At 37.3% G+C, this 26186-nt stretch overlaps 1 protein-coding gene across 1 annotated transcript; it reads left to right on the top strand.

The window, feature by feature from the left end:
• The first annotated feature begins 48 nt into the window (after positions 1-48).
• On the top strand, positions 49-25695 carry SEPTIN10 (septin 10). Its single transcript, XM_018084351.2, has 11 exons — positions 49-236; positions 4051-4168; positions 4895-5090; positions 6514-6700; positions 10317-10478; positions 11985-12081; positions 12654-12819; positions 17244-17309; positions 20194-20326; positions 23447-23635; positions 23856-25695. The coding sequence occupies exons 1-11, from the start codon at positions 207-209 to the stop codon at positions 23997-23999; spliced, it is 1488 nt and encodes a 495-aa protein (XP_017939840.1). The 5' UTR covers positions 49-206; the 3' UTR covers positions 24000-25695.
• Positions 25696-26186: the final 491 nt, after the last annotated feature.

The raw sequence follows: 26186 nt of genomic DNA on the forward strand, positions 1-26186 counted from the left end.
CAATCACTGCCGCGGCAGCGGCACCGCGCCGCCCTCCGGCCGGGAGGCACCGCCACTAATACCCGCCTCGACGGCGGAGCCGGGCCGCATCCCCGCCCCGCGCTCCTCCCCGCCGCGTGGCTTTCGCCCCTCGGCGGCCGCTCTGGACGAATTTTTCCCTTCATACCTGCTTTCCTCACTTCTTCCCTGCCTCGCCTGGTGAGGCTATGGCTGCTTCCGATGCCGGTCGGCACCCGGTAAGTCCCCTCCGCGGTGTGGGGAGCGGATGGTGAGCAGCCCCATGAGCTGGGGGTCACCCCGGCGCGGCTGAGGGCACGGATGGGCCCGGCAGCGCCAGCACCGGGAGGGGAAGGAGAGCGGCGGTAACTCTGTGCCAAGAGGTGGAAGTGCTGCCCGGACTGAGCTGCCCCGCGTCCGTGCCGGGCGCTGGTGAGGGATGCGTCGGGGCGGGGATCGGGAGTGCGCGGGAAATGCATCCCCCCTCCGCATGCCGTGTAGTTTCTGGAGCTGCCAGGCTTTTAGAACACTTGTTGTTGAAGGAACTTGTTGACAGATGTCACCCTTCTTAGCGCTCCTGTGGCGCATCGCATATTTCAGGTAATAAGTTGAACCTTGGCTGTTGAAGAATTGTTTCTGCGTCATGGCAGAGCTGTCAGCTTTATGCTCTGAGGACGTCGAACCCATCCACGCGTCAGTGGTGGAGCGTTAATTCCCTAATGCCCACACCTGTTCATGGTAGTGGAAAACTCAGGGCGCTGAAACAGTCCCATTTGGGGTGCCCGTGGGCGCGTCAGTGTGGTGATGTCCACCCTCGGGGCTGATGCCCAGGCATCTTTTCCCAGGGCTTCCGTGCAGCCTGCGTAGCCACCTGGGGCTGACGAGACTCTCTCCTCCTACCTCGGCACACGCTGGTTATTTTTTTCTTCAGGTTTAGAAGGGCAAATTTCAGTCATCCCTACCAGCTCAGTGGAAAGCTAGCTTTTTGCCCGGACTGCCAGTCTGGTTCTGCAGAGGCTTATGCAGAGAGATGCTTGTAGTCTTGAGACCCAGCTTTTGCTGTGGAATGGCCCCGTGTTGTGCAGTTTTAGTCAGAAAGATGTGGCAAATTTAAAAGATAACTAATTTTTTTTAATTTCTTCTGCAAGAAAGAATAGTTTTTAAATGTTATGCTGTCTCAGGCAATGATTTTTCTTTGCATGCTGTTTTTAATGGGCAAGATGACTTTATATATACCAAAATACTTGATTAAATCACAGAATTGTAGAATGGTTTGGGTTGGAAGGGACTTCAAAGATCATCTAGTTCCAGCGCCTGTGCTGTGGGTAGGGACACCTTCCACTACGTCAGGTTGCTCAGAGCCACATCCAATGTAATGAATCTGCAGAAATCCAGATGCATTAGCTATGCTACTAATCTTTTAAAAAGGGAGTGAGGGAAGGAGCGAGATGTATTTAGACCATCTCAGGCTATCTATATTACGTGCTATTTTGTTGAGAGTGTCAATTCTGAGGAAGCAGTGAGAAACAGGAAGTATTTATGGGAATATTGCAGTTTTGCTAGCATCCAGATGATAAGGTTTGAGTTATTCACTGAATGAAGTTGAATGAGATGCTGTCTTCAAACATAATTAAGCTGCTCCATGCAACAAATACTAATTTGAAGAGACTAGCTGGTAAGGTAACTTAGTTGCTTTCAGTATGATCTGCAGTTCATAATTTAGGGTAGATTTCTTACTATAGCGTAGCTTTAGATTAGATATGAGGAAGAAATACTTTACTGTGATGGTGGTGAGGCACTGGAATAGGTTGCCCAGAGAAGCTGTGGATGCTCCATCCCTCGAAGTGTTCCAGGCCAAGTTGGAGCATCCAGGGACTTGGAGCAACCTGTTCTAGTGGAAGATGTCCTGGAATACTCTTTAAGGTCCCTTCCAACCAAAACCATTCAATGATTTTATGATTTTTGAATTACCACCATTTTTCTAATCTAGCAATACACTAGTAACTTGTTTTTCAACTACACGATGTATTATTTCTTTTGGAAGTAGTAGAAATGCAGGTATGTGGTCAGTTTGTGGATTTAATTTCTCTGTGTATTCATTAGATGGTAGCAGATGAAGCTGTATGAGGTGCTGAGGTTAGAGACAAACACATGATGCCCCTGGAAAATTTCAGAAGGAAAAATGTAGGCTACCGCTTTTCTATTAAGAGATTACTGTCGTGTGGAACAGATTTACACAGTGACTCTTCTGTAAGGAAGGTGGAGGTGTTGTCCTGAATGAGGGCTCACTTCCTTGTGTGCAGAGCCAATTTACACACCAAGACAGGTACTTCTATTTCTTTATTCTAGTTTATGTGAAGTAGGGAGCTAGGTGATAATGCAAAAGTGCTAGGCCCCAATCATCAAGACCCTGCACCATTTACACATTTTAGGAAACAAAGAAATTACTGTTCATTGGCTACACGGTTTTCTTAATTAGTGATCTACCTTCTATCATTAAATTATTCTCTCGCTTCTCATGCTAATTAGTCCACAGTCCTTCTCTTCTTTTGAATTGGTGGGTTTCTTGAGTCAGTGGGATGTGAGTTGGTGGTCACAATTTCCCCCAGCCAGAATTACCTTTTGCCTGGTTAGAACTGTTTTCAGCACAGTTGCTGAGTTGGCTTTGTTAGTTTCTTCCTGATATTGGGAATTCTGCCAAATGTCCTTGTGGCCTGTAAATTCTGCATTCTTTGTGTCCACTATCAGCAATATATCCTTCTCCCCTCACACTAGGTCTGAGATCATTCACATGTGTCAAGCCCTAAATCTTAGCAAGGTGATTCTACCAACTTATCTTTGTAACATCTGGACTCCAGAAGGAAATAAAGTTCTTTCTGCTAGGGTCTTTTCTTGGAGAGTGACAAATGGCTATGCAGGGGTTTTGAGAGTAGGCTAGCATGGTTTGGATTTAGGCTAGTGACAGAAAAATGAAAGGCCTCCCTTCTACAGTCATGCTAAGCCTCTTACACTGGCTTTTCGGTGTGGAGGCTGAATGGTTGGTGTTAGAACTGTCTTTTATTGGTGGCAATAGAGCTGTGTAACTAGAGTTCTTAGATGTGCTCCCACTGTCTCAGATACACTTGTCTTTAAAGGGACAGGACACTGACAGTTTTCAGTGTTTCTCATCACTTTTTAATAGTAATTTCCTTCTACTAGAATACCTTGAGAAATTTCACTTTCAGACATGCTTTGAATGTACATTTATTTTTTTTTATAGCCCAAAGATGTTATATTTTCCCTTTAAATTCTTCACTTTGTGTGCACATTCTCCTTTCTGTTAGTCTAAAATGGGATTACCATATTATAATAGTCTAAAATGAGAGTTGGTGCAGTTGGTGCAGTGCAGTCTGTAGTCCCACACAAGGGAATCCTGTGCAAATGAAGGAAGAGGATGAGTATTTACTGTGAGTAATGTCCATATCCTTTAAGCTACAGGAATTCTGAGGCTTGCTATGCATACCTGTTAAAAAAGGTAGCACTTTTATGGGCTTTTAAGTGTTAAATTAAAAAATTTCCTGCTGTTCACCATGTGCGTGTTTCCAGGAAGCAGTAATGGTTTCCCATTCCATGTGGGTCAAAAATATAAAAGAAAAAATAGCATGGACCTGTTACCATTTACACTTTTGATATGGAAAGTTTGTTTGAAAATACAGTTAGTTTGTATGAACCAAGATATTTCCTTTTAGTCTTATGTGTTTTTAGTATGCTCAGTGCCTTGATGTCCTTAATTTCTAGGAGCAAACCAATTGGGATCTATTTTCTCTATGGTTTGCAGTTTACATTTTCAGTTGGACTTGTCTGCTTTATTTCATTCATGTAAATTTCAGTTTTCTCAAATCATGGAATAAAGTTGATTTGACAGAATTTTTTTTTTTTCAGACTTTGGCTTTTCTTCATTGCATGTAAATCACAAGGAATGAGTTCCAGCTTATTGGTAGAGTTAATTTGTTGCAATTGCTAATTGCTTTGCAAATTGCTTCATTAACGTATTTTTAAATTACTTTTATGTAGCAAAATGATGACTATCGAACTTTATCCTTGTCTGCCCACGTGGGGTTTGATAGTTTACCTGACCAGCTGATTAAGAAATCCATCAAGCAGGGCTTCTCTTTCAACGTTCTTTGCATTGGTGAGTAGTGTCTGGGTGCTTTAAGGCTTTAGTAATATACCTGTCCTTAGGAAGTGACTGAAATTTAAATCCACTTGTGGTGTTAAATAGTTTCTTTAATGTTAAGCATGAACATAGTTCTGTCCCTTTCCCCAGCTTTGCTTATTTATATCCATTCTTTGGTTTTATATTTAGCATTTTTGTAAACAATGTGAAGACCAAAAATGTTGAAAATGGGTGCCACGAGTTTGTTGGTTTATCAGCAGTTTTTTGGATTCTTCTGAGTAAACTGGACTACACTTGTAACGAAGAGCTTCAGATTAAAAAAATCCTAAAACTCCAAGGTGGTGTTACTGAAATGTTTCTATACTTATAAAATATTTGCTCTAGTATTTTACCCTTATTCATAAAAACCCTTTGTTGAACCTTGTTTTTTCACAGCTAGCTATGTAGCTTCTTAAAACCTGTAGGAAATTAGGTCACACTTTTGAAGAAACCAAAGTGTCAAGAGACTGTTCTGCTTATTACTCGTTAACTGGTAACTTACCCTAATATGTAGGATGAAAAAAAATAAGTAAAAGATATTTAGTGCTCATTAAAGGAATGCAGGAATGCATTTTGCTTGGAGAAATCAGTTGAGAGGTTTTTGTGTAAATTTGTTGAGTTCCTGTGATAGCACTTTCTGTGCTTACTGTGTATTTATCTGATGTGCAAAATGTCTGCCCCAACCCTTCTGTTGAACTTTAGGAGAAACTGGAATTGGGAAATCAGCCTTGATAAACAGTTTGTTTAACAGCAATTTTGAGGACCCTCCATCAACACATTTTCTGCCAAGTGTACAACTTAGAACCCAGACTTATGAACTTCAAGAGAGTGATGTTCTTTTGAAGCTGACCATTGTAAATACAGTGGGATTTGGTGACCAGATGAACAAAAGAGATAGGTAAGTGCCTTTGTGTCCCTGTTTTATGAAGAAGTTTTACTCTTAACTGCAAGTTGATTTATCTTTGGGCTTTGGCTTACATACGTTCTAAATATATCGTTAACTGTTTTCACTGTGTACCAAAGTAAACACGTTTTTGTTTTCATGTAGGAGATTCCTTTATAAATCAGATGAAATCTGCCCCTTTATTTGTGATGTATTCTTTTATAAATGTTTGTACATACAACATGCAGTAGTTTCTTTTGGAGTGGAGGAAAGCAGGGAGGTCAAAGAAAGACTTTTTAAACAGCCAAGCAGTACTGTAGATTAGATCTATAGGGTTTTTAACAATTTGATTGGAACGTGTTGAAGACCTTAAACTGGAAGTAGCATCATGTGGATTACTGAAGGCCTTTGTTCTTTATGTTGGATGGCTTAGTTGGCAATGTAGAGGTAGTGCACTAGTGTCTTTCAGAACTTTTTTTGAGTCTCTGCTTTTATGAGTTGAAGATTTTACAGTACTGAGCTGTCTCAGCAGATGTTGTTTCCTTCACCCTAATTGTACAGAATTTATGGTATTTGAGTGCCTAAATGGTGGCAATAATAAATAAAGGTCAGAAAGTGACGTTAAGATTGTCATGAGAACTATGGCTTATGATATGACTGGATAATAGCTACCACTAGTGACTTGGATGAATGAGATGCAGATACATGTTAGTATAGCTATTAGAGGTTTTGATGTACGGTATAGGAGCTGCCTTTTCACTGTTCTTTTAGTTTTGTGTGTAACAGCTGATTTTGAATTTTGATAGCATTGATCTGGTTTATAAACTTCGTGTAGCAGCAGAAATGTAAGGGTGCTCTCCTTCTACATCTAGCAACAGTTTCTTTTTGAAAGCAGATTATAGTCTGGTTTTTAGTAGGATAAAGTATACTTAGACTGTACTTGCTCAGATTTACATTATTCTTTTACATTTCTCATTTTCAGTTTTTGTCTATTGTTTAAGAGCTCTGTCACGTACAGTACTTTAGAAGATAAAGTTCATCCTATTTCTTGATACTGTTGCATATTTTTTCTTTTCTTGTATTGTGCCTAGAGGTTTTTGTGTCTTCCTTGTATCTAAGAGTTCTGCATTTGCACAGCTTGATGGCAAAAATTTAAAAACATTACTTGAGAAGATCAGTTGTAATCATAATTAACGTTGTGTACCTTTTTTCACTAACAGTAGCTAGGAAATGTTTTATCTGTACTAGATACACAATTTTTTTTTAGTAACTTTTCAGAAATTAAGATTAGTCTGTGCATTTAATTTTCTGCTCTGCTTGAGCAGCCTTTTGACACATAAAGCAAAAATCCATGAAACAATGCAAAAGGATTTCCCCTCTTAGTTTGGTTCTGTTTAGGAGTAGCTAATCTTTGGTTTTTAAATTTTATTTCCTACAGCTATCAGCCAGTAGTGGATTATATAGATGCACAATTTGAAGCCTATCTCCAGGAAGAACTGAAAATTATACGTTCTTTATTTAGCTACCATGATACTCGCATCCATGTCTGCCTCTATTTCATCTCACCTACAGGCCGTTCCCTAAAAACCCTAGATTTGTTAACCATGAGAAGCCTAGACAGTAAGGTAAGACTTTGAAACAGAGTTCCAAGAGTTTGTCTTAATTTCTGAAGCATCTTGGAGCTTTCAGGTCCACTACTCCCTTTCAGTTCTATATCTGAGTGTTTGGTTTTGCAGTGTTTTTTTGGGTGCTGGTGTACCTTAAGTTCAGAATAAATTGTCTCCACAAGTAGGTTGCAGTTCGTCACTTGTTTATTTATAAGTCAAAAGGAGAGAGACATCCAGCAAGAACATTAAAAAAAGTACGAGGTTTAAAAAAATAGTAAAAAAAGTAGAACCACACCAGCATTAAAACTGTAAACATCATATGGAGATTGGATAGGGTACCTTCCATGAGTGCTGTGGTATTTCTAATAAAGGTTGTTTCTAGTTCTCGGGCTGCTGGAAAGTTGCCATATAAAAGGCTTTGCAGTGCTATGAAGATCTTTGCTATAGATAACTGAAGAGGCATCTGCCACAAACAGAACACCCTACCAATGTGGTTTTTTCGAAGATAGGCTGCAGTAGTGTTTTAACATGTTTATTTGTTTAGAAAGCTTTAAAATAGAAGTTTCCAGTGTAATTACTTGCGCTTTCTAGATCCTTAACTTTCTTCCTGTAATAGGGCTGTGCGAACTAGAAGAAGCTAAATGTTTAACCTATTTTAAGAAACCTTACATCATTTGGATTCAATTTGTTGAAATGTTGAGACATTTGAAAACTTAAATGTGTCTTCTGTGCCTTTAGTCCTTTCCTTTGTGCTTTAATAGAACCCGTCCTTGCTAAGTATTCTTCCTGCATTTTCTTGTTCTTGAGATATTTCTCCAAGATAACAAGGATTAAATCAGCTGTCTAGTCCACATTTGTGATGATGAGCATGTTTGGGATTTTTTTAAATTTTGTTTGTGGATGTATTTTGCATTTTGAACTTTCTCAATAGCACAGAGCAAGTGGAGGGAAGGTATGGTGGTACAAAGGTAGGGAAGAGTGGGATCACTTCTGTGTGCTATGTTGTTGGTTTATGCCAGATTTAAATGTTTATGAAACTACTGTAGAAAATAGGACAATCTCAAGGACCATGTTCTACACTGAGTTTTGAAGTTGGAGTTTGTGTTTAACCACAAAAATACTTGTTTTCTAGGTTGTATCCTCTCCCTTTAAAACAGTGTTTCTTTCAAAAGAAAAGACTGTAGATCCATGAGTCTCAGCATCCTGAGTAAATATTTCCATCAGAATAAACTAAAAGTAATTCTTCTTTGGGGAATTTTGGCTTCTAGCCACCTACTGTAACTATTTTTAGTTCTGCTTTGGCACAAAGAGAACATGAACCACATGGAAGTTCATTATTTTATCCCTTTGTAATGGATTCTTCTTTCTGATCTTACTACTGAAATACACACAGAAAAAGTATATTCTTTAACTGCATATAAAGGATATACTTTAACTGTAGCTTGGATTCCATCTTGTTGAGGAACATAGTTGTGGTGCTTTTAGTACTGCATTCTCTTATGCCAGTTAGGAATTTGGGATTGCCTAGAATGTGGAAATCCCTTGGTGCATTTTCTGAGTACAGGATTCCCTAAAGAGAAGATGGTACAGCCACATCAAAAGCTGCCTTCAGTTTCTTCCTAAAGCCACCACAGTGTACACTGTGTGCTTTTGTTACGGTCTGCCTGGTACAAAACAAGACCAGATTCCACAGCTCAGAGGTAGAGAGAGCTCTTGGAATAGGATAAGGTCATTGTGTACTCTCTAATCGTGGGAGCAAAAAACCAGAATATCTGTGGTCAGTTAATTTTTTTCCAATTATAAATTGGATGACTGGCTAAGAATTTGGGCTGTAGCTTTTAGACATTGAAAAATCCTGTAGTTTTGCTTAGGATGCAATCACTACAGACCAACCAGGTTTCCTTCACAGATTAAGGGAATCTTTTTCTGTTGCCTTTTGTGCTGGGAATAGTGATTATTCAACTAAGAGATCTGCAGTTTTAATTAATTCTAATGGAATTGTGTACAGGTTACATTCAAGTCAGGAAATTACATGAGTGTACTTTGTGGCATTTGAGTTTGTTTTTTTTCCTTCTGAAAGAATCTTTGGAAACTTTTATGTTGATTCATAGAGGTACTCTTAAATCAGCTTGCTCTTGCAACCAGTAATGATTTCAAAAATATTTTTTTTCCCTTTGTTGCTTATCTAAAACATAAATTGTATGTGTTTAAATTTTAATGCAATGGCTGTGATGTAACATCAATGTTGACAACTGTAATCACAGTTTCTGAGGATTTTGCTTTTCTTGGGTTACTGATCTCAGTAGTCTTTCTCAGCTATTTATTTTCTAAGTAATTCTCTCCTAATTAACAAGTACTTGAAAAACTTTGCTGTTGAAAATACAGAATATAGGTTAATTTGATTCTCAGGACTCTGTTCCATCCATTTTTAGAGCTGTATTATAGGAAACCTAAATTGATGTCCCTCAGCTAATTTGATGCAAGCTGTGAATTACTCCTAACTGCGCTCACTTATTAAAAAAAGATATTCCAACATTTTATTTGATTTTAGATATTTTACCCAGTAGGTGCTTAGGTTGCATAGGTTACACAGTTAAGGACTGTCATCATGCAGTCTTAGAAGTCATACTTCGGAATTGGCTTGCTCCCTTTTCATTTGGACATTTTGCTTAGGACAGAAGTCTTATTTGAAAAATAGCCATTTTGAATCTGTTCTTGAGTTTCCATGCTTAGGCATTTTCATTCAGACAGAGTAATCAAAAGAATAGAAAACGTGTGGGTTTTTATTTTTTTTCTCTCCTTCCATTTTGCATCTGTGATCAAAGAACTCTGTAAAAACTCTCATCTTCTGAAATCTGGGAGAATTACTGGTATTGTTCTTCCAAAATATTTGGATATTAGCATTCATTATTTGTATCTAGTCCTGAAAAATGTATGTTTTGGGAGCAGTGTCAGGATTTAAAAAAAAAAGTACCATCTGCTACTGTCCTAAGTTACTGCCATAGGTATTTTAGGAAATAGAGCAGATTAGTAGAACTGAATTTCAAGTTCTGAATAATTAGTGTAAAGTCTGGTGAGCAAGATTCTTCAGTCTTTGTCATTCCTCTGCTCACATCAGATACTTGGGAAGTCTTTGCTGTAGTGGTGAGGTGAAGAAGATGATGTTTTAGCTGAAAGGAACCCAAGGAAGAGGCTCAGGGGTAGGCAGGGTTTGATAGCCTACCTTTTCTTTGTGAAGATAAACTCTCAGCTTTCAATTAACACCTTAACCATATCCCCTGGTGCTATAAACTAGAACAATCTGGTTTTTTTAGTAGAAATATAAATAATGACATTTAGTTAATGAGTAGGCATTACTGTTCTTTTGAGTACTTCACTGTATGAGACTTTCTTCCTTGTTCTTTTCTCATATTCAATTAATTTTAAGGAAGACTATTCAGTAATCTGTTGCTATTTTGTTAAATTATGCCCATGAACATATTTTTAATGGTTTGTGAAGCTTTGATGTCAAGTGATGGAAAAGTTTGGGCTGGGGGAGAAATTAAAGAGCTTATCAGAAAACAATTTAAGTTACAAAAGTTGCCGCCTTAAAATTGAAGTCTCACACATTTCGTATAATTTATATCATTACTAGGTGAACATTATACCAGTTATAGGCAAAGCAGACAGCATTTCTAAAACTGAGCTTCAGGAGTTCAAGAGCAAAATAATGAGTGAATTAGTTAGTAATGGCATCCAGATATACCAGTTTCCAACTGATGATGAAACTGTTTCTGAAATTAATAGCATCACGAATGTAAGTAAATGACAAAACCATTTATTTTTCAGTACTAAAGCATCACTCTCTAATGTTGATTAACGGAATTTCTTTCACTGTTATCTTGAAGTTTATAAGTTTGTATGTCATGAGTTTGTTTTTCTCACCTTAAAAAGCTCATATGTTTTGGCTTTTTCCTTCCCTACTTGCAAATCTCCCTGCCCCTCTGCAGTTGATATCACTTGGTTTTTCTTTTCTGGCTCAGCAACGGAAAAGAGGTTCTCATGCATAAATATTTTTTCTAATATATAATTACTGTTATGGACAGACAGATTGACTTTGCTCTTTTCCTCAGCAAATACAGCTTTACATCTGTTAGAGAAGATATTTAGGTGCCTTGTGTCTACAATTTTCTCTGGTCTTTATCACAGCAAGTCTTCTATCTGTTTTTTTTTCCTTTATTTCCTTTAGTACTTTCATTTGAAATTAGGACAAATTTTCTCTGGGAATGAAAAAGTCAGATATAATTCTGGCTTATTTTCTGTTGTCCTTTCAGATCCTCCCAGGAGTAGCTGCCAGCTTCAACTAAGCTTCTGAGGCTAGATGACTTTGTTTTGAGCACTCTGCATTTGTTTATGTGCAGGTGTTTGTAGATGCACATGAACATATGTTTGTGTGTACCGGGGTTTGAAAGCAGGGAGCAGGAACTGGTGTGCCGGAGCACGTGGCTCTGCATCCCAGCCCCTGTTACTTGGCCAGGCAGTGACCATGTGCAGCTCTCGGTCAGTGACAGGTCCTTCTGCTCTGGGGAAAGGTAGTGAGCTCTTACTTACCCCTTCCATACTCTGTTAGTGATGTGTTTTCCAGGTAATGGTTTTTTTGGTTTGGTCAGTTGTTGTGGGTCAGCACACAGTCAGCCAGCCATTTGGGCAGCCCACAGCAGTAACCATGCCATGGATTCCAAGCTGTAATTGTCACATGACCATTACTGGGGATATGAATTCTGACTGAAAGCGAATCGTGTTCTAGAGCAGCTTTCTGTTTGCTAATGATGCTCTTCCTAATGCAGGATGTAGTTGGCTGCCTTTGCCATTGGGGCAGACCTGCTGAATCAGGTCCAACCTGTTGTTCTCCAGGTCATTGTCCCCACGTCTTATTCTGCAAAGTGCCTTTCCAGACAGTTGGCCCTCAACATGTGCTGGGGCATGAGGTTGTTCCTCCTGACGTGCAGGGCTTGCCATTGTTCGCATTGCCACTTCATGAGATGCCTGTTGGCCCATTTTCCAGCCTGTCGAGGTTCCCCTGAATTGGCAGCACACCCATCTGGGTCTGTAACCCGCTCCTCCTGCTTTTGTTATTGTAGCTTGACTTTTGTATCAGTAGATAGGGACTAGCTACTGATCTCTTCAAAGTGGTTTTTGGTTTGAAATTGCCTGTTGGATTTTCCTGAAGTGATGTTTTTCCCCCTAATTTATTTCTGAAGTGTTTTTCAGTTGTGGCATAAGAATACTGAGAGATAAGACTTTATTGATATGACTCTTACAGGGTAATTTGCCTTTCGCCGTAGTAGGAAGTATGGAAAAGGTGAATATTGGAAACAAAATGGTGAGAGCTCGTCAGTACCCTTGGGGCATTGTAAAAGGTAAATGAATTCTCAGAGGTGTTTTTATGAGATTTTTGTTGTTGTTGTTGAAGTATAAAATTCACCAGTAATACAAGGGGCTGTTCCACTGATGCCATGCTGATTGTATTCTGGATCAACAGCTTAAGAAGTTTAGCAATTAATATTTGAGGTGTGCACTAACCGGTAGTTTTATCAACACTGATACATCCTTGGAATCAAAGTATGACATGGTGTATGTAGTATTTGGGTAGGGTAGTATGGTGGCACTTCCTCTAGCACTACCAAATTTCAAACTTTATGATTGTCAGTAAAGAAGGGGGTAAAAAAGAAGAAATGTCATGTTGTTCAGCTCAAACAGGAAATCAGGACGTATTGAAACATGTTCACCAGTACTTACGGTTCTATGGTACTTCAGTGTTGTATATTAGAAATTATAAGGAAATATAAGAGGTATAATAAACAATGCTATACCTTTTTCTAGAATTATGTTTAGTAAACAAAATAAATGAATCTCAGTGCTGTTTGAAATGTATTTTGACTACTTTACTACTCGTGCATAATAATAAAATCTTTTTCTTTTTACTGATTAGTAGAAAATGAGAGCCACTGTGACACCGTAAAGCTTCGCAAGATGCTTTGCACAAATATGGAAGACTTAAGAGAGAAGACTCATGCACAGCATTATGAATTGTACAGACGCTGCAGACTGGAAGAGATGGGTTTCAGAGACATTGGCCCCGAGACCAAACCAGTCAGGTAAAGGACTTCATGTGCAGCACTTGCTTTCAGCATCCATTCACTTCACATTTGACTGTATCAACCCAATACAGAGCAGTGATCATACACAAAATAGGTTTTCTGTGAGGGAAAGAAAAGTTTGGGTTTTTTTTAATCAAAGGATGTAGCTGTTCATTCAGTTATCTTCATGGAGAAGTATATGGGATTAAATGAGCATTACTTTTAAAGACATGCAAACCAGATGTATTTTGAAATCCTTCTCTTTTATAATAAACCCAAGGATTTTAGTTTTTCTCAGGAAGAATGTCTGTTTTCTTCAGGTACATATACTTTATGAATTTTTCAATTATCTTCATTGTGTATAAGCATTCTGTTTTACTTTCTTTTTTAAGAATGTCTCATTCTGAATATGGTTCAGTTGAACTCAAGGTTCAGAAGGAACTGAAATAAAAACTTTTACAAGATCAGTGGTTACACTGTTGGCTTCCCACATTATCTGCCATAATAACAAATCTCTAGCATTTTCAGGTCAAGAAATTTCTTGCTAAACTGTAGGGAGTTAAAAAAAGATTCCAAAGGAAAGTTAAGCAGCAGGTTAGAGACAATTGTTTCATGTAGTAAAGCTGCTTTGTGTAGGAAGCATTTAAAATTTCTATATCCAGTTTGTTTAGTCTTTTTTTCCCAATTCTATTGTCTTCCAGCTTCCTTTTTTGTTTTTTTTTCTTTTACGCACGGCACTATATTTTGTGATTGATCAGAATCCTGATGGGGAAGAACTGGTGCTTCAGTTGTTGTTCATGGTTTATCGAAGTGCTGTTATTGCATGGTCATGGTGGGAAATACTGACTTAAAGCAGGCATGAAAACTGAATAATACTTTGCAGTAAGAACAGTTTCTAATGATTGGAACCTACTGGTTTGTTTATTTGTTGTTTTACTTAGTGATCAGAGTGTCTTTACCTATTCTGTTCTGGTAAAAATAAATGTCTTCCTTCCAAACAGTTGGATTTAGGGGCTTAAATTCTTTGCTTTCACCTGTTCTTTGCACAGAAGTGTTAAGTAAATTGCAGTTACTGTAACTTGTAGAAATGGAGCAGCATTTCTTTGACTTTGACTAAGTCTAGTTTATATATTGGTCAAACAATACTAATTAAGTAAGATTAATGTAGCCAAGGAAGATGCTGGATGTTGACAGTTTTTTCTGAAGTCTTAATGTCAAGGCACATTTGCAGATTAGTTAATTTAGATGATCTTGACCTGTCCATGACTCACAGTAATCTCTTGAATATTCTCTTGACTTAACAAGAAAGGAATACATCCTTTTCATAGAGAACCAAAGGTGAAAGAGGTTTAAAACCAACTGAAATTAACCATGTACTTTTATTTGGTTTAAGAACATACATTAACATTCTTCATCCAGGGGAAGGTTTTTTTTTGGAGATTTGTTCATGGCAATATTGACTGCAGTACCTTTGGCTTTTCTGAACTTGAGTGTCACAATGTACAGCCATCTCAAGAAAGAAGTTAAATTATAAAAAGTATCATCCACAGAAGTATTTTCTTCCACAAACTCAAGAATTCTCTTTGTAAAACCCCTACACAGTTTGCATTTTACTAATGGTCTAAAATGGTAGGTTTGTATCAGAATGTGCTGGTATTTTACACTGCAGAAGCTGGTTTAGAAATCGATCACTTCATGGATATACAGAAGAGCTGAGTTCCCTCTGGTGTGTAGTTTTTATGTGTGGCCCACTAAATGTCAGGTTTGTTGAGAGATTTTTGATAAGAAAGTACATTTAATAATTAGTTTTGGTAAACCGGGTCTATTGAAAATGTCATTGTTTTGAAAGGATGAGAATAGATATTCCACAAGAATCTAGAAAAACAAAGTTTTTGCCAGGTTTACTGCAGCAGGAAGAGAAAAGCATGATTAAGGTGGATGTGGTTGTCCCTCAGTTGTGTGGCATAGTGAACGACACTGAGGTTTGAAAGAGAAGGCGTTTGGTGTTTTGGGAGAGACGTTTTATGATACCATAAAAAAGGAAGAGAATTTAGGGGATGTGTATGCAATGTAATTAGCAGACTAACGCAGCCTTACCGGGAAGGTGTTTTATAAAGCTACTGAGGAAACAATAAGAGGTGTCATCCTCAGCATAGACATAGAAAATGTCTTCTTACTAGAGGAAGTTTAGTGCTTCCTGTTTTGATGACTTGTACATTTATGTGTCTTTCAGAATAGGGACTATCCAGTTGTTCTAGGCAAAAATGTGTTATTAAATTGTTATCCTCTTTGTCCTTAAAGATGTTTACAGTATATACAGTTGGATTCTAAGAGCTGTAGTTTCAAAGTTGAATTAATATTGCATAGCAGCATATGCCTGATGATTAAAATTTTATGCTGCTTGTATAAATAATGATCAAAGTGCATGTTGAGAAGTCATATTTTGTGGCTGTGATGTAGCTGCCTACATATTAAATTTGATAATCTGAATTGGGTTATTTGATGTTAATTTAGAAAACTTTTGCTAGACTTGAATAATTGGCTATTTGTAGCATTTGAACATCGACACTTTGAGTAGATGACATGCCTTGCCTTTTAGCATGTTGTGAAGCTGCCTGTGACATTCCTCTACCACTCTTTTGGATTTAGAAGTACTGCAGTAGTTTATTCATCCAAATTTGTATGCCACTGCAAAGCAAATCCAGTAATTCTTGGGTGTTCAGCTACCTTGTGAGGTAGGTTGTGGGCAGACGTCTGTAAAGGCTTTCACTCACATGTGAAAAAATACGTTGGCAAGCTTTATTTTTTATGGGAGAAGTAGAAAGAGATAGATTCAGCACACAACAGAAAAATATGTTTGCATCACTATTACTAGGTGTGAGAAGGGAGAGTAAAAGTAGTAATAGTCTGAAGTGACTGTTTTGTGTACACTTTTAAAATGCCTATTCCCTAATCCTATATTTTTTGTGAAGCTCTTTCATAATAGCTTTTTAATTTGTTTATTTGCAATTGCCTTCTAAGAATGAAGTAATGAAGACAATGGATAGCAGAGTGTTTATGGTATGGTTTATGCATTTTATGCAATATCTGTTGGATATAAAATCTAGGAAGTAGAATTTTTTGTATTTTTTTTACTACTTAAAATTGGGATTTGTATTTCTTTGTTATTGAAAAGTAAAGATAGGCTATTTTTTGTTTGTGGATGGTCTAGTACTGCCTTTTCAATGGTCCAATTATGTCCATTAGGAACATGAATTCCTGCTTTCAGGTCATTCTTGGTGAGAGATGTTTGCTGAGATGTTTTGAATGGAAAAATTTGCAATAGTTGAAAACAGAAATCTGGACATGAAGAGTGCTTCCAGCAAAACAAACTTCTAAATATATTCACACACATAGTTACGTTAGGTGTTTGGAAGGAAGGAGAGGATTAGTAGTTTTGAAGCTGGACATTTTGTTAAGTCCATTTTTCAATCTAAGCTGTTTCCCACAGGAACTTTCTTGATTTGAAAGAAGAAAACTAATAGACCAGAGTCTGTTGAAAAAAGCTGAGAATTGATATTCAGGCTGTGTGCTTCCATTTAGGTTTTCTGATGTTAATCTTTCTCTGGTTCAGTTGTTTTTCTGTCATCATAATTACAATTGTTTCTTCATCATAATTGCAATTAAACATAATTGTAACATAAGCACCTCGTTTGCTCAATATGCGAGGAATCACATATTCTATGCTTTATTCCTCCCTGAAACTGGGATATTCAGACCTTGCAGTTCTTGAACTTGTTTATGTTTCAGTCTGTTTTGAAGATGATGACAGAAAAGCAGGAAGGATTCAGTAATATGAATAAAGTTTATGTGTAGAGGAAGGTCGATATGACTCTTGTTGACTTTTCTAAGAAAAGAAGCCTAATATCTGAAAGGCTATTAGACTTTTTCCTTAAGAAGTCACTTGGGAATGGAATTCATCTGACCAGCTGCAGACCTCTGCATTTGAGCTCAATATTTTAACTGTCTCAAGATGAGATTGAACTACATCTAAAATACCTATTTTTCATGCCTCCACTGGGAAAATGGTAATTATTTAGATCTACCACAACCTTAGTGTTGCTTAATATCAGCTTAAGTAGTTAGGTAGTCAGGGCATCACTCTAGAAATATCTGCCACTAGTTAACCTTTAATTCTTTTTTTTTTAGTGTTTTTTTTTGTTTGTTTGGTTGGATTTTTTTAGTTTTTCAGATATACCTTAATTGATAGTCTAATGTTATACAAAAAGTTACAAGTGTTACTTTCAAATTTGAAAACTTTAAAAAATTTAGCGGAACAAACTGTAAAGTAGTATGTAAATACCTGTGTTGTTCAAAGTGCACAACCATTGTGTTCCACTGGGAGTTGAATTCACGTTATAGTCTTTATTTATGAACATAACCTGTTTGATTTGCATCTTCAGGCTTCCATGCTTTCAGTCTTATGCAGACAGAGAAACTGTATGTCACAGCTATGCTTCTTCAGAAAGGTAGGTGGTAGTGCTGGTATCTATGATTAGTTTAGACTTTATTCACAATCCCTTCCTCCAAAACCTCAATAAGAATGCATTATTTAAATAATTAGCTATGACATTTAGATTTTGCAAGTGTCTTTGTACAGAGTATAAAATTCTGGAGGTCTAACCCAGAAGAATGAGAGAACCTGTGAACTTGATTTTCATAATGTTCTAAATGAGAAGCAGTGAAACCAGTCCTCAGATAAACTGAAAAGTGTTTTACTATGAGTAATGGATGCAGTAATGTTGAAAGGATTGGCTTAAGATGTGGTGAACTATTTCCCCCTCCTCCCCAAACCTCCTAAAACCAAAGCCTGTTTGGGTCATTATGCTGCTGATCTGCCAAATGCAGAAGAGGAAATTTTGTTTTAGTTTTGTCTTTGTGATTTTCTGAACAACTCAGTCCAGGGGGAGGGGGCATTTCATAGGATCATAGAATGGTTTGAGTTGAAAGGGTCCTCGAAGACCATCTAGTTCCAACCTCCCTGCCATGGGCAGGGACACCTCCCACTAGACCAGGTTGCTCAGAGCCCCATCCAACCTGGCCTTTAACACTTCCAGGGATGGGGCATCCACAACCACCATCACAGTACATTTAAAATATTCACTTAATTTCTTCTCTTCCTTCTACACGTAATTTGATAACTTAGTATATCCAATGTCTTCAAAGATAATCTTTTAGTAATTTCAAGGCAAAATTGCTTTTACCTGATAAAGTAACCTAGGTTGAGTCTAAAGATGTCCACATGAAGAAATGAAGATGTGATTGTAGCATGTTAGCTCAGTCTAGCACTTGCTCTAGCAACTGTATTGCACCCAAAGGCAGCATGTCTGCTGGCAGAAGTGACACTGGGTGCAAAAGTGTGTATAGTGTGAGACTGCTGGCACTTGAAAAACCTGTGCTGTCGCTTTATTGTCTAAACTTAAAGATTCTGTGAATTGATGTGTCTGTATGAAAACCGTGCCCCCATGTCATATGATAGATAGAATTTAGAATTTCGGGATGACCCAATTTGCTTCACAGCTGGTTAAACCCCCCCCAAAAAAAACAAATAAAAAAAACAAAGGAGTGATTGTTCTGAGTTTATTTTGTTGCTGTGTAGTGCTCAGAAAGATAGAATAGGAAGAGTGCTCTGACCTTGATAACTTACAAACATTGTCTGCATGTGCAATTTCAAGATGATTCTTCTTTCTCTTTAGATGATATTTTGAATAGAAATAAGAAACTTTAGGACTGTGAAACTGGCCAGTCATCATAAATTTAAATATGGAAGGGAGCTGTTAAAGCTTACTGTTGCTCTAAATAATTAACTTTTTAAATGCCCTTTTAAATGTCTCCATTTATAAACTTTTAAAATAGAAGCAGTAGAAGGTAAGACAAAACCTGATACATAAGTATGGATGTGTATTAAAAATATAAACCAAAATTAAATATTTTATATACATACCTATTTATTTTACGTCAGAGTGGAAGGCATGGGATACCTTGCGAAGGACAGTAACTGATGTTGGCTGAAAAGGGCTCACTAGTCAGTACTCATGAAGTGTTAGAAGAGATGAATGGTGTAACAGAAACAAAGAGCTTGAACATTGTCCATGTTTTGATCTGTTCATAAGCCCTATGTCCTAGAAGACAATGAGCAGGTGCTTTTGAGTTTCTAGTAACCATTAGCACAACTACAATCCACCAATTCTGCCTTTCTGGAATCCTGTGACTTAGAAAAGTTTGTGGTAAATATTTTGGTGGAAGAACTTGTGTCATTAAGCAGTTTTGCTTTTCAAAGGCAGTGTGCACTTTGGTGTATGAGATACATCTGTGGACAAGCTCCATTCATGTTTCATTGAAAAGCTGAACACTTTCTGCCAGCACTGGGTGATAGCAGTGGTAGTATAGACCTCACACCTCTAGTAGTTTATTTGTATGAATAAATTACCAACATCTTTTAATTTGACATGATATACTTTGCCACAAAAAAAAGTATCTCAATTTCAAGTGCCTGTTGTTTGGACAAAAAACATCTTGTGTACTAAAAGGAAAAAGAGGCATAGATTTAAAAGTAAAGAAGTGATTTAGTTACTTGCTGATTTGTTCTATTGCCAGATATTTACTCAATGATCTGAACTAATTTACACTTCCCGTATAATTTCAAATATAAATATGCATGTATGCAGTATATTTGCTTCTGAGAGAGGGGATTCAGGAAAAACCAAGCAGTCTTGAGGTTTTCCAGCATGCATGTTGGAAAGTAACCCTGTTTTTTCGATGTTGAACTACTTAGGAAATTGTTTTTAATCTATATTAATATAACTGCCATATTTAAATTTTCACATTACACAAAGAGAGTGCTATATAGTTTGAAGATCCTGTTATTGTCTTTAATTTTCATATAGGAATAATAATTTTTTTAGTTGTGTTAATGCTCCAGATTAATTGCTTTCTTAAGTTCCTACTTTAAGACTGAGGTTTTACAATGCAGAATTTTTGGGGGATTTTTCTGGCAATTTCAGTGTTTCATTAGTAGGCAACTTAAAGGAGAAACTTATGCATGTTGGAGTCAGGAAGGTATAACTCAAGACTCTAGAACATTAGATGCCTTAAGTGCTGTATTTACTTTGAAATGTAAATTGCCCAGGAGCAGTTAGCATAAATAATTTTACTCAGAGTTGTTTACATAAATAAAAAATAGTAATATAAGATGCTTGCTTCTGTTCAGGTTTGTTTATTAATTTTTATGTGGGAAGCTGTAGAAATTAATATTACAGATGAATATTAATTGTTTAAATGATTTCTTAGATTGTTGGTTTTCCACATTGAATAAAGCAACATGCTGGAAACTTGCTTGTTTTTGGACTTCAGTCTACAGGAAGCCTATGAGGCAAAGAGGCATAAGTTCTACCTTGAACTGCAAAGAAAAGAGGAGGAGATTAAAAAACGATTTGTACAGAGAGTGAAGGAGAAAGCAGCAATGTTGAAAGAGGCAGAGCAAGAGGTAAGCATGCTTGTCTATCTTGTTTGCTGAGCTTTGGAACAGTTAAGTTCTTAACAAGATCACTGGTTGATGTTTATAATTTCCTAATATTTTGAGGATAGTAACACTTTAAATCAAAAGCAGATTGATTACACAGATTGATTGGTTTAGCAGATTGATTAGGCACAAGCAAACAAGAAAATATGTCTTAGGAGGCGCAGCTGAGGGATTGTTTAGCCTGAAGTAAAGGAGGCTCAGGGGAGACTTTATTGCTCTTCACAACTACCTGAAAAGAGGTTATAGTGAAATAGGGATTGGTCTCTTCTGCCAAGTGACAAGATGAGAGGAATTGGCCTCAGGTTGCGTCAGGGGAGGTTTAGATTGGATATTAGGAAAAATGTCTTCACTGAAGGGGTGGTCAAGCACTGGAACAGGCTGCCCAGGGCGGTGGTGGAGTCACCATCCCTGGAGTTATTTAAAAGACCTGTAGGTGTGGCACTTGGGGGCATGGTTTAGTGGTGGACTTGGCAGTACTGGGTTAATGGTTGGACTCGATTTTAAGGGTCGTTTTCAACGTAAATGATTATATCATTCTATAAATGGCAATCGTTTTTGGAAGGAGGAAGCTTACGGTCTAATGGCTTTGGTGGATAGCAGGGCCAAGTCTGTAGAGTAGGAGTTGATATGGTGAAGTAAAAGAGTGATGAATGTAATAGTTGTGTTTCTTCGTCTTCTCTAGCAGTATGCTGAGAAACATTGGTAAGCTATAGCAGCACACTAGGTACTTTTCATGCTTAGATTGCTCTGTAAAAACAAAGATTTTAGGAAAAAATGCCATGCGTTGTTTTTTCAGAGAGTGGGTTGTGTATGTTTTTATGACTTCCAGATTCAGTTACTGATATGGTTTCAAGCTGCCTCCCTGCCAAGTCTCCAAATCTTACCACAAGAAGTCTCCCCCCACCCCCAAATCTCAGGGAGAAGAGGGAAAAAAAACAACCAAGAAAACCGAAATGAGAGACAGCTAAAGCAATATATATAAATATATTTACACTTATGTTACAGTTATATACAGTTGAAATATATATATAATTTCACAAGGGAAAGGGAAGGGGGAAGGGAAAAGGAACAAAACCAAAATAAAATATATATATATCCCAACCAGTAGCCCGAGATCTAGCACTAAAAGAAATTAGCAAAAGACTATCTTACTACCCTCCTTGGGACAACCGAGAGTTGCTCTGGAGCGATCGCCGGCAACCTCCGCCTCCCAAGGTCGGCAAGGCCTTACCAGGCCTCGCTCCCCAACACGGCAGACTCAACAGCAGGGAACCTGCACCTCCAAACCGCCGGAAGGAAAGAGAGCGAAGGCCTCTCCTTCTTTCTTCTTATAGCCTGGCTTACGTAAAAATTGTAGGGAATACTGGGTAAATCTGGGCCCTTCCTTGGTTACAAACTGGTCACCAAGGAAGGCCTAGACCAAACTACCACAGTTATTAAATCTAAGGTCAACCTTCATGTTGATGGTGGTGTTTTTGTTGGTTTGGTTCAGTTCTGGTTTTAAAATCTCATCTGTTCCCAGCTGCCTTAAGACTATTGGGAGATGTGGAATATTTCTTGAATATGTTGTTGAAGATTTAGTCCTGTCAAGCTGGACTAGCAAAACAGAATCTTCTCATCTACTTTCTGCCAGACTCTATCATGGTCATGCCTATTTATATTCAAATACTGGTTTAATTGAAATTGGGAACCTGTGCATTTTTATTAATATTCTTTTCTGTACATCAGTTTCCCAACAAAGCTGTAGCAGTTTTTTTGAGGTGTTCAGATACATGTTTTAAAAAAGGAGGCTTAATATTTGTTTTCTAAATGTGTCGAGATCCCCATGCTACTTGTGGAGAAAAAAAAATCAAATTCAGTCCTTCTCAGTATGAGGCTATCCAATTGGAAGAATACTTGGCCATGTTCAAAGTAGGTTCAGCAAGGTCTTACACAGTATCTGTGATACTCTTTGATATTTTCCTTCTATGATTTATACGAGGTGGTTTGTGAACTCTACATATTGCAATTGAATTATGGATATTAGTTTTCCAAGTTCCTGATGTGGGAAAGTGATCATGCAGTCACTCCTAAAGAACATTCGTCATATCCTCTTGCTGCTCATTTGCCATGAAGGGTGTGCATGTACCTGGAAACTAAAGAAAACCAGGAATTTCTGTTATATTTAAGATTGCTTTCACATCCTCCATTAGAGAAAACTTGTAGGTGCTCCTATAAAATTTGAGAACTCTGCTGGGTAGAACAGGCATACTTTTATGTTTATAGTCTTAGTTATTTCTTCTTCTTCTTTGCAAAAGATGGAAATAAATCTCTCTGATTTCTGTACCAGTGTAGCTGCACTCAGAGTTACACCAATATAAATTAATATAGAAGCAGGATTCTAGGAAAATTAGTGTGTGAGAAGATGGGAGATGAGGAAGAATGGAGTGAAGTGTCCTTTGGTCATCGTGCATAACTTCACAGTAGGTTTAAACTGGTTAAAATATGTCTGCAGGTTAAAATGCATTAATATGTCAAAAGAACACTCAAAGAACAATTACTGCAGAATAGTTAACTTCTTACGTCCCACCAGTAACTCCCCAACCAGACTTAACTCTATGCATGTACATATTTAAATGTGAGTAATACACATATTAAAATTATGTATATATATGAAAATGCATATCTATGTAACCAAAGTGTGTATGATTCCTTGCCCATTTGATTTTAGGGAAGTATATTGTACTTGACAGATCCTGATTTAATCTGTCTGTTGGTAATTGTTTCATCTCTAAAGACCTCCTTATTTTTGATATAACAAAATGTAAAATGTAGTAGGAAATCTAGTATTCAGTGCCTTCCATGTTTTCCACGTGTACTTAGTGTATTAGCCCAGCTTCATGAGAACAGTATGATAGGAATGATTGTTTTTATGGTTTGCTGTTTTTTTCAGTCGTAACAGTTTGGGGAAATAACTGCAATTTCTTATGACTATTAACACCAGTTGAGGTAGGTTTTGCTGCTAATTTACAAAGGGGTTTTATATTGTGATATCACCACCTTGTGTTACTAGCTGGAAGCGTTATTTGTGCTTTCTTAAAATAGGTACAAACTAAGTTTGAATGTCTTATGCTAATACATCAAGAAGAGGAACTGAAATTAGACGAAAAGAAAAAAGTTCTAGAAGATGAAATAGCTGAGTTTATTGAGAAGAAAGCTACGGCTGAATTGCTTCAATCACAAGCGCCCGTCTCCACCCCTATTGTTAATTTGAAGAGACAAGGACTGCAGAAAGTGAGTGCTGATGCTAGTCATCAGAGGCAGCAATAAAAAAATTCTTACATTCACTTTTATAACTCAAATTTCAGTAATCTTTTAGAAAAGACAGAAACATGCACCTATTCTGTTGTGTGATAAGAAGACAGAAGTGTGTAAAATGTCGTCATGCTTGGATTTACTTTTAGAGTAACTACTGTATGTTCTATGAACATTTTTTTCTTTTTTTCCATGAAAGAACCAAGATTTTCAACTTGAACTCCAATGCTTTGATGTCAGAGATGAAGGAACCATGAACGTTCAAGAACAGAGCGAGAGGGAAAGTGAGGAGGAGGAGTTAGAGAGAGAAATTCACCCAGGGAATTCCAGAAATAGTATTTGATTGCAGCACTCAACACTTTGAATGTAGGGTATGTTAGTAGTTTTATGAAGTGGTCTGACTGCTGTTGTCCCATAATATTAGATGTGTCTTCCTAATGCAGATTTTTTAGAGAAGAGATTGATAAAATTGGTTGTGAAAATACAAGGAGTGCAGAATATGACACCCTAAAGATTTCACTTCCTTCTCTTCCACCCACTTGTTTTTTTCTCCACTCCCAAAAGAAAACCTTTAATAGATTGTGGAATTTCGGAAATATATTTAAAAGTAGGCTCCAGAATAGCATGCCCAACTTCTTCATATATAAAAATTGAATTAAATGCTCATATAATAAATTAAACTGATTTAAATGGGTTTTTTCCTCCAAAACCAGAAGTCAATTAATTTATTAATTTCTTTTCCTGAGAGGTTACAAATTTACTGCAGATAACATTTTGTTAATTAGTAATTTACTGCAGTTGAAAGCAGATTTTTTTTGGTTCTGAGTTTATTAATAACTAATTATGAAGAACTTTCGAAGCTAGATTGGTGCACATATTTCCACAAATATGTGACATTTTTGTGGTCTATGATAGGAGCCTGCTTATGTTTTTGCCAAAATTTATTGCATTTCAACTACTGTTACTGAGTTCCTTTTCCAAGACTCCTTTTTTTTCTGGATTTACATATGAAAGTGGAATTCGTGGTAACAGAGGTCATTATCTGCACTACTATGAGTAACTCTCAACTTCAGAAAATTTTTTATTTGTTTTCTCTGGTTTAGTTTTATTTGTTCAGAGTAAGTTAAGTTTATGTGTTCGCTCTAGTTTTTTAGTTCCAGCTTTCCATAATACTGATGACAGAAGACACAGTATTGATAATTTCTCTTGAGGAAGCAATGATTCATGGTGTGCTTTTGAAGGTATAGGAGTTTCAGTTTCTTACTGAAGGAAGATATCTCTTGTTGCTGCATGCTGCAAAGCAAGAATTTTTATGCATGATCTGTGCACATACAACGAGGTGATTACTGTCATCGCCATTGCAGACTTGCTGTTACGAGTCTGCCTTGATACGTGTTTGCCTTCTGTACGTGTGGCCAGCTTGCTTTCATTTAAAGTGCATTGTGCCACAGACAGCTCCATTTGGACCATGAATGATGTAATACAAAAGTATTCAGTGAACATATCCACCACGACCTTTCTAAAGAGTTTTTTTCAAATGGTAGGGTTTAGTAGTCTACTAAGTGTTATTTAATACAACTGCTGACGTACTTGAACCATATACTGATTTTGCTGACAGATTTTTGTTTATAGGCTCTTATGTACATGCAGTGTTCTAGATTTCAGGTACAGTTTTTCTAATGAAAATTTATTGGAATATTTTTGCAGTGCTGCACTGTACTGCATGATAGTTTATCTGACATTAATTTAATATGGAAAGTACCTGTAACTTTTTGATGCTTATGAATGTGGTGTTCAGTTACAGCTGAAGCTTTACAAAAACTATTAACTACGAGAGCTGCAGGTTAAAACAAGTTTTAAATGCTTTGTATGTTTTCAGTAGCCATGATAACTAATGGGAAACTATAAGAGGTACAGTTCTCTGAAGTTCTTTTGTGCAACTGTTTAACAATGAAATGCTAACTTGACAAAAATAAAATAGATTGGTTTTACTTAAGAGTTACTCTTGTTCTGCTTTCTGTCCCTCATGTGTTAATAAAAAGGAGTAAGATTTCATATTTATCTAAAAAAAATAAATGTTTTACATCTGTTTTAAGTATCTTAAATCATTTATTGACTGGAAAAAATAGGTGACTTGTGTTACTGTACCAGAAAGGCAATGTGACTTGTGATGTACTTGTCATGCACCACGGTATGTATCACAGAGTCACAGAATATTTCAAGTTGGGAGGAAGCCAGAGGGAGTTGGAAGGGACCCAATAAGGTTCATCGACTTCAGCTCTCTGCTTCTTGCAGGACTGCCATTGACTGGACCGTTTGCATCTGTTTGATTAGAAGCAAAGGATATGTCCTCCTTAAAGTAGATAACAGCCAAATGAAAAGAAAAAATATTCTTTTAAGTGATTAGAAGTGTTATCAAGTGATCTTGAACAGAATGTAATAATAATTTAGTGATGTGTATTGTCAGCACTCAGTTATCCCTGTGTGAGTTGTCACTGCCTCTGATGTTAGTTAGCTCAAGCACAGCTCT

This window comes from Manacus vitellinus, unplaced genomic scaffold (assembly GCF_001715985.3).
Source record: "Manacus vitellinus isolate BGI_N305 unplaced genomic scaffold, ASM171598v3 scaffold_7_pilon, whole genome shotgun sequence".
NCBI classification, from domain to species: domain Eukaryota; kingdom Metazoa; phylum Chordata; class Aves; order Passeriformes; family Pipridae; genus Manacus; species Manacus vitellinus.